General features: G+C 44.7%; 1 protein-coding gene across 1 annotated transcript in view; it reads right to left on the reverse strand.

Annotated features, from left to right (window-relative positions):
• The window catches only part of STX6 (syntaxin 6), a 47,594-nt gene extending 46,423 nt beyond the window's left edge, over positions 1–1,171 (reverse strand). Inside the window, exon 1 of the mRNA XM_065936160.1 lies at positions 941–1,171. Coding sequence (XP_065792232.1) covers positions 941–975 — 35 coding nt within the window. The 5' untranslated portion in view covers positions 976–1,171. The remainder of the gene's footprint in view (positions 1–940) is intronic.
• Positions 1,172–9,128: the final 7,957 nt, after the last annotated feature.

Genomic DNA, 9,128 nt, shown 5'->3' on the forward strand with positions numbered 1-9,128 from the left:
TCCATCTTCCCTGAATTTGTTTAGTGGCTACAAAGCCTATGTAACAGTGCCATTAAAGTTTCTGGGTATCTGCAAACAACTGAGCAATCAAAGATGGAGTCAGGACAGCTCACAGGGAAAAATAAGTTTAAGGCTGTTCTAGTCTGAAAGGCAGAGGAAGAAATGGGGGAAACCTGTCAAACAGCCTGGATGAAATCAGGGAGTTAAAAAGCAAGTGCTCATTTCCTTTAGCACTGTGGGAAAAACCCGGTGCTAACAGAAAGCTAAGGAAAGTTTGGTTTGGCTGATTTCATTTTGTTTTCCTTCCAACATCATCACTGAGTTTGAACGGGCTGCTTTCCTCCCCTCCCATTACTCAGTAAAAACTCCCCCACTGAATTGAGTCGTCTTCCGGAGCCAGGCGCCCCCGCCTCCAAGCCTGCTAACGTGCTCAGACGCCTCTGGGCATGTTGTGGTCTCACCAGTCTGCGGGGCCAGCGCTCCGAACTCAATGGACAATAGGAGCTCACCCCCGTCCACGCCAACTACAAAGCTCAGGAGGGCCATTTCCCTTTTCCTGCCCAGATGCTGTTTTTCCCCCTTCGAAGCAGGGCCCCGTGCTCCACTAGAGCCCCGGTTTGGTCTGGGACGCCTAACCTCCCTTCCCACCTGCAGAACTGCTGAACCCCTCCTCCCGTCCAAATAAGTTGTAGAGCAGCGCACAGGCCAAAGGGGACCCCCTTCCCAGGGGCTTGATTGGGGGCATGGGTTTCAAAGTCCAGGTGGGACGGGAAAGGGATGTCTCTGGACACTTGATCACGGCCCTCCAGGCTAAGCCGTCCCCACTGTCTCCACGCCAGCCTCTACTTGCCTCCCAGCCCCCCTACAGCGAGGAGAGGCGGGAGGTGCCGGCAGGCAGCACGGCCACCGCCTCCTCCAGTGAGCCCTCGGCAACACTCACCCTTTCACCACAAAGAAGGGGTCCTCCATGGACATGGCGTCCCGGCCCCCGGCCGCCTCACGTCTGCTCCGCGCACAGGGCGCCCGCGCCCTCCAAGTCTCCCTCTGCCCACCCTACCCGCCCCGCGTAGCGGCCCGCGCCTCGGCCTGGGGGTCCCGAAGCCTCTGCGCGCGCAGGGCGGGGTGCACCGGCCAACCCCTGGTCCAGCACTCGATGGGCACTGCAGACCAAATCCAGACTCTGGAGCCGGCCCCGCGGCTGTCCCCTCCCCCGACTCCTCCCGGCGCGTCCGGTCGCCTGGCTCCGCCCCCGGGTTCCTCGGCCTCGACCAATCACGAACGCCATCCGCCGCACCACTTCCGCACCCGTGCACACGTGACCACAACCGGCCCCGCCCCTCGTTGGCGGGTCCTGGGCACCTTGTCACACGACCCTGAAGGCGGGGCTCTGGGGGCGGTGAAAGAGGGCGGCTCTTTCTCCACTTGCCCCTCAGGATTCGGGGGCCGGAGCTGCTTTTTCCTTCGCAGGAAAGGCATTCAGGTGTCCTAGGTATGCATTAGTATCTCCTTTGCACAATCCTTTCACCTTTCCTCTACTTTTGATATTTGATTTTGATAACATGTTGATTTAGAAATCCATCTCGTCCTCCACTTACAATAAAGCCTGCTCATATAGATTATCTGACTATCTTGCACAACTTTATATAGGTCTTACTATATTCAACAATGCGCTGAAGGCTGTATGTACATTATCTCAGTATTCTTTGGGGGAAGGTATTATTATTACCATTTAGTAGATGAGAAAAGTTCAGAGAGGCATCAAGATTTCCTGCGCTCATACAGTCTGGACAGGGCAATCAGAGAATCTGGGCGCTTTCCACCAGACGGGTGTGTTTTCTTTTGCTGTGTGCCTTTCTCAAAGTGACCAGTAAGATAATTTTTTCATACAGCATGTGATGCTTCCCGGGAGAAAGAACTTTTGAGGGACAAAGGAGGGGCCAAATATGGCAACTTCTTCTGAGCTAAATGGTTCAAAAGGACGTCCAGAAAGCATTTTGGTCAGAACAGTTATCAACTTCATATGCTAGATATGTATGGAGTTTGTGAACATTAATTGCTGATTATCTTTGAGCACTTCCTGTATGTCAGGCACTGTGCTAAGTGTTATTTCAGTTGCTCTCAGGAGGTGATTACTGTTGTTATCCCCATTTTACAAATGAGAAATCTGAGACTCTTGCAGGTTAAGTGACTTGCTTAAAGTACCAGTCTTTTTGGAGATGGAAGAGTCCTTTGAACCAGACAAATCCTGCTTGAACCTGAGTTCTGTTATCAGCCCCTCATCTGTAAAGTGTGTATAATAACATTTAGCTTGTGGATTGTTGTGAGGGTTAAATAAAAATGCATGGAAACCCCAAGGCCCCAAGGAAGTAAGGCAGTGAAGTCAAGGAGACTAGTCTGGAAGCTGCTGTGTTTGTCCAGCCTGAAGGGCTGAGGACCAGAATAGGACAGCAGCAATCTTAAAATGGAGAGGAAGGAGACAATCTGATACATGTTTTCAAGGAAAAACAAAACACCTAGACCTGATGAGAGGCTGAATGGGGTTAAGGGGGAGAAAGGTGAAAGTCAGACTCCAGGCTTCTCTGAGACCCTGGAGGAGCAGCTGAGGGAGGTCAGATGTAGGGAAAAAGAAGCTGTTGGAAGAGAACTCTTTTGGTTCTGAACATATTGAGATGGGGAACTGAAAAGGGATCAGTCATTTTTCATTCATTCAACAAACACATGGAAATTGAAGAGAAGATGAGGATAATGATTAAGAGCCATAGTTGCAGCCAGGCTATGCTCAGTCACTCATTCGTGTCTGATACTTTGCAGCCCCATGGACTGTAGCCCACCAGGCTTCTCTGCCCATGGAATTTTCCAGGTAAAATCTGGAGTGGGATGCCATTTCCTACTCCAGGGGATCTGCCTGACCTAGGGATTGAACCCATGTTTCCTGTGTCTCCTGCACTGGCAGGCAGATTCTCTAGCCCTGTTGCCAACTGGGCAGCCGGATTACCTGAGTTCAAATCCTAATTCTGCTATTTCCTGACTATTGTGTCTTGGGCAAGCTGCTTATTCTCTCACTGTCCTCAGCTAAGAAACCAATACCGTAATAACACCTTGCTCATAGAGTGTCATCAGGATTAAATGAATCAATGTCTGAGAAGTGCTTAGAATAGTACTAGCATGTGTTGTAGTCTTACTATGTGCCAGGCACTGAGGATGCAGAAATGAACGGTCTGGGTCCTTGACTTCAAGGAATTCTCAGACTAGTAGGAGAGCAAGGCCAGTTACATAATGAAAGAAAGGCATATGTTGCCAGAGAAACGTGGAGACAAGCCACCAGTCTGTTTGTGTGTGGGGGAGGGTGGGGAGGACTTCTAAACAATGGCTAGAGGCAGCCAGGAGACAGCAGGGCAGCCTTTGGAGGAGCCGTGGCAGGGGGCATTGCTGGAACGGACAGAATAGGATTGTGGCAGCAGGAGCTAAGGCTGGAAATGGGCAGGGCCAGTTTCTCGGGGCCCTTGATTGTGATGTTAAGAACTGTGAACACTCAGCTGAGAGCACTGACAGGATAATTCTGGCATTTAACATAGATGCAGCAGTGCCTGAAAGGTCAGCTGGGAAGTCATGGTCCAGAGAAGGGATGAGGGTGTCCTGAGATAGGCTCACTACAGCTAGGATGGAGAGGGGGGATATATTTGAGAAATACTTTAGAGGCAGCATCCAGGGGCTTGGTGAGTGAATGGTTCAGCGTTTAGTGTTTTTGGAGTTGATGAAAGAAGAAGGAGTGTTCTGGAGTTGGAAGTGGGTTGTTGTTAGTTCCAATCATTGAGAAAAGGAACATAGGAGGTCTAGATTTAGGGTGGAAATAAATTAACTGCTAGCGGGTTGATTTTCCAGGGCTTCCTGGGTGGTACACTGGTAAAGAATCCACCTACCAATGCAGGAGACACAAGAGACATGGGTTTGATCCCTGGGTCGGGAAGACCCCCTGGAGTAGGAAATGGCAACCCACTCCAGTATTGTTGCCTGGAAAATTCCATGGACAGAGGAACCTGATGGGCTACAGTCCATGGGGCAGCAACGACTCGGACACAACTGTGGGATAGAGCACGTATGTCAGTTTTCCCCACTGAACTGTAAACTCGTGGAGGCAGGAAGACTTCTAATGTTACTACCACCTCAATGCCTGACATAGCCTCTTATTGTCTATTCCATGAAAGGGGTGTCTCTTTCTTTAATATGTCACCCTCTCTCAAACCACCCCAGACCTTGGCCTCTGCTGCCCCAGGGGAAGGGAAGTATAGCTAAAATGGAAGGAAAAGTAAAGGAAGCTCTTTCTTTTCCCTCTTCTCTTCTTTTTTTCTTCTTTTCTTTTTCTCTTCTATTCTTTTAAATTTAACAGGGCTCAGGTCCTGGCATAAACAAAAACATAATAACTCAGGAAGGATACTTAGCAAAAAGTCATCTCCTCTACCCACTCCCCACCCCCCACTACCTCCCGAAAAAGAAGAGTTAAAAATTCTCATGGAGCAAAAAAATCAAAACAGTAATTGCCTTTGGGTGGGGAGTATGATTAGGAAAGAAAACTTTCTGGGGGATAGTGATTTTCTGTATTTTGACAGGATTGTAGTTTACACAGGTATGTGAATTTGTCGGGACTTGTCAAGCTATAGTACTTAGACTCTGTCCATTTTTCAGGAAAAGGCTAATATTCCAACTCTGAGATTTTGAGTGGTCAGCCGTGAAAACCTTGGGTCTCTGAGCAAGTCTCCAAAGTTAGGAGAGTGAGTGGTGGAGGATACTACTGGTATCCTGCAAGGCATCTTGTGCTGAAATAGGAAATGCCAATGCAGAAAGACGGCACAGGCCACCATCACGAGCTCATGAGGATGAGCATCAGAAAGGATCAAATCACACCCTGTTGCTGAGAATGCCGGGATAAACCCAGGCCACTTCCAACCCCTTAAAAGCTGTGAGAGTCCCATAGCACTCCTACAAGGGGATCTCTTCCATTCTCAGCTGGGAATGGTGTCTAAACTACTCCCTCACTAGGTCATTTTAAGGATCAACTGGAATGTTAAATGTGACTACATTTTGCAAAGTGTTTAAAATACTCTATGTCCCCCTAGGTCCTTTTAAAAATTAGCTTTGAAAATTTTAATTGTGGTAAAATACACATACAATTTTCCATCTTAACCATTTTTAAGTACACTGTTCAGTAGTGTTTACAGTCACATTTTCAACCAACCTCCAGAACATTCATTTGCAAAACTGAAATTCTGTACCCATTAAACATGTCCTTAGTCTCTCCTCCCCCATGCCTGACAACCACCATTCTACTTCCTACCTCTATGAATGTGACTTCTCTAGATACCTCATATAAGTGTTTGTCATGCACTCAAACAATATTTGTAATACATGTATCTCATACAGTATTTGTCTCTTCTTGATTGACTGTTTTCACTCAGCGTAAGGTATTCGAGGTTCATTCATGTTGCAGCATGTGTCAGAATTTCCTTCCTTTTTGAGGCAGACATTCCATTGTATGTATACATCACTTTTGTTTATTCATTCATGTATTGATGGACACTTGGGTTGCTTCCACCTTTTGACAATTGTGAATAATGCTGCTGTGAACGTGGATGTACCAGTATGTAGTTGAGATTCTGTTTTAAATTGTTTTGGGTGTATACCCAGAATCGGAATTGCTGGATCATAATCTTTTGAAGAACTTCCAGACTGTTTCCCATGGTGGCTGCACCATTTTACATTCCCACTAAGAGTGCACAAGAGTTTCAATTTATTCACATCCTTGTCAACACTTATTATTTTGTTTATGTGTGGTTTTGTTTCTATAGTAGCCATCTTAATGGATTTGAAGTATATCTCATTGTGGTTTTGATTTGCATTTCCCTAATAATTAGTGCTATTGAACATCGTTTCATGTAAATATTTCATTGCATAAAATTCCCAAACTTGATTTTTATTTTTTAAAATTTTCTAAAATTTTATTTTATATTGGAATATAGTTGATTTACAATGCTGTGTTAGTTTCAGGTGTATAGCCAGGTGAATCAGTTTTACATATATCTATTCTTTTTCAGATTGTTTTCCCATTTATGTTATTACAGAATACTGAGCAGCATCCCTTTGCCAAGCTTTAAATACATGTTTTTCTATATAAATAAACAAATGGCTTATTGGCTATTTGTATATCTTCTTTTGGAAAAGGGAATGGCAACCCACTCCAGTATTCTTGCCTAGAAAATTCCATGGACAGAGCATCCTGGAGGGCTACAGTCTATGGGGTCCTAAACAGTTGAACTCGAGAAAGAAATGGCAACCCACTCCAATATTCTTGCCTGGAGAATCCCATGGACAGAGGAGCCTGGCAGGCTACAGTCTGTGGGGTCGTAAGAGTCAGACCTGGCTGAGCGACTAGGCACAGCACATATCTTCTTCAGAGACGTGTCTATTCAAGTTCTTTGCTCATTTAAAAATTGTGTTTGTCTTTTTGTTGTTGCATTCATCTTTTTGAAACAAGATTGAGTAAGGGAAAAAAGTGCTATGTAGACATTAGGTATTATATTCTTCATCTTTATCCCAATCTTTTAAAAGCCCTGAGATGCATGTGCTTGTTCTGGAGCACTCCAGAAGACACTGGCTCTTGTTGGCATCCATTGACCTGGCTATGTCTACATTTCCCAGTACCAACCATAGGGAATTTCCACATGCAAGTTGTGTTTTCTTTCCTTATATATCTAACACAAGAAAATGATTAACGACTTATGAAACATCCATTTGATGGTCACCAAAAATGTTTAAAATTGTGTAATGACATATATTGAAAACAGCAAGACAATATTATATGTATAATATGATTTCAATTCTGCTCATTTTTATATAAAGAAACACTTTTACACATAGAAAAAAGAAAATGTACTTAAAGTTTGACCATTTTCTACAATGGAGTATATACTTGGATAATCAGAAATATAAAAAGTAAAAAATAGAAACAAAAACTGAAGAAAGAAAAGTGAGGTCAAGAGACCACATATGCAAAAGTATAACAAAGGTTAGCACTTAGGATAAAATGACTTAAAAATGAAAGGCACGGTCACCACACCTACTTTCTAATGTAAATGCTGCAGACTGCAGTACAGTATGCAGTTTTGTAACAAGATATGAACAGAAATTCAAAGGAAGAAATAAATTCACTGCTGTGGGACATCAGTGCTAGTGAGAGATCCCTGGGACTGTTGGGGGCTCTGAGAGTGAGTGGCACAGGGGTGCCCTACATTTGTTAAGTGAAAAATTAAGGGAAGGAAAAGAAGGGAAGGAGGAAGGAAAGGAAGAAACACAAAGGTCCGAGAAGAGAAGGTGCTAGGAGATGCCGAGAGTTGTTAAAGATCATCATTGTTTCATTATTTGGCATCTTTTTTTCTTTTGGGAGTTGGAGGACATGTAGTTTTCTGTTGCTCCTATAACAAATTACTACAAACTAAGTGCCCTAAAATAACACAGATTTATTCTCTTACAGTTCTGGAGGTCAAGTGTCCAAAAATGGCTCTCAGGGGCTAAAATGAAAGTGATGGCAGGGTTGTGTTCCTTTTGTAGGCTCTAGGAGAGAATCTCTTCTTTCTCTTTCCAGTTCTAGAGACTGTCTCAATTTTATAAAACCCTTGAGATTGGACCCACCAGATAATCCTGGATAATCTCCCCATCTCAAGATTTTAAAGTTAATCTTATCTGCTAAGTCCCTTTTGCCATGCTAGGTAATATATTCACAGATTCTAGAAATTAGAATATGGGTATCTTTGGGGTGAGGAAGGGGGTGTTATTCCGCCTACCGCAGAAGGAAACTGGTATGTTCTACTATCTACCTTGTACGCTGTAAACATAACCTCATCTAAATCTTCAACAAGCCTTGTGAAAGATATGCCAGGATTTGCTTTTAAAGTTGAGGAGACTGATGCCGATAGGGAAGGATGGGGGGAAGGGATAGTTAGGGAGTTTGGGATGGACATGTATACACTGCTATATTTAAAATGGATGACCAAAAAAATTAAAAAAAAAAAATAATAATAATAAAATGGATGACCAACAAGGATGTACGGTATAGCACAGGGCACTCTGCTAAATGTTATGTGGCAGTCTGGGGTGGGAGGGGAGTTTGGGGGAGAATGGATACATGAATACGCATGGCTGAGTCCCTTCATTGTTTACCTGAAATTATCACAACATAGCTTGTTAATCAGCTATACCCCAATACAAAAGAAAAAGGTTTAAAAGCAAAATAGATAAATTGAGGAAACTGAGCCTCAACACAATCTGGGATTCTGCACAAGGTCAAGTAGCTAGGATGCAAACATCCCAGGTCCCTGAGCGGGAGCCCAAGCCAGCCTGCCTGGTGGCCTTGCTTCCACTCATCTCTCCTGCTCATCTCTGCCTCATCTCTGCAGCCTCTCTCCTGTCTGGGCTTGTCCTCCAGCTCCCTGAACACGCTTACGCCTCTGTTTCCCGCATCATTGTGCTCTCCTGATGACCATGTAGCTGTGGCTTTGTGCTGAGGTTTGCTAATTGAAGAATCCAAGCCGGCTGCTCCTCAGAATCTTAAGGTCCAGGTCTCCTTTATTCAGTGAGCATTTTTGAGCTCTTGGGCTGGGGGTGCTAGAGCAGCATGGAAGATAGATGTAAGCTAAAAATGACAGGATAGTCTAGGGGATACATATTATATCAGACATGTGGACTGCAGCATTATAGGAAGCCACAGCAAGTCCTGGGAACTTTGTGTGACTCTTTCTCATGGACCTTGCTTGAAATCTAAGCTCCAGGGAATAAACAAAGGCTTCTTTTTCTTTTGAGCTCCCTGGGGGACCAGAACTGATTCATCTTTGTGCTCCCTGTGTCTTTCTTATAGCTGTGCTCCATAAATATTTAGAAGTTGGTAACAGGACCAAGATAGGAACAGCAAAAGGAGCAATCACAGTCTCAGACCAACAAAGGGTTAAAGGTCACTGGTGAAGGCGGTGCTTTAGGGCTCTCATGCTCTCTATTCTACCTAGCAACTGATGATAGCAACATTTCCACTGTTTTGACTGGGAGAGAGCCCTTGAATGTCTCAGTTGCTGAATCACCAAAAA

This window comes from Muntiacus reevesi, chromosome 5 (genome assembly GCF_963930625.1).
Source record: "Muntiacus reevesi chromosome 5, mMunRee1.1, whole genome shotgun sequence".
Classification (NCBI taxonomy): Eukaryota; Metazoa; Chordata; class Mammalia; order Artiodactyla; family Cervidae; genus Muntiacus; species Muntiacus reevesi.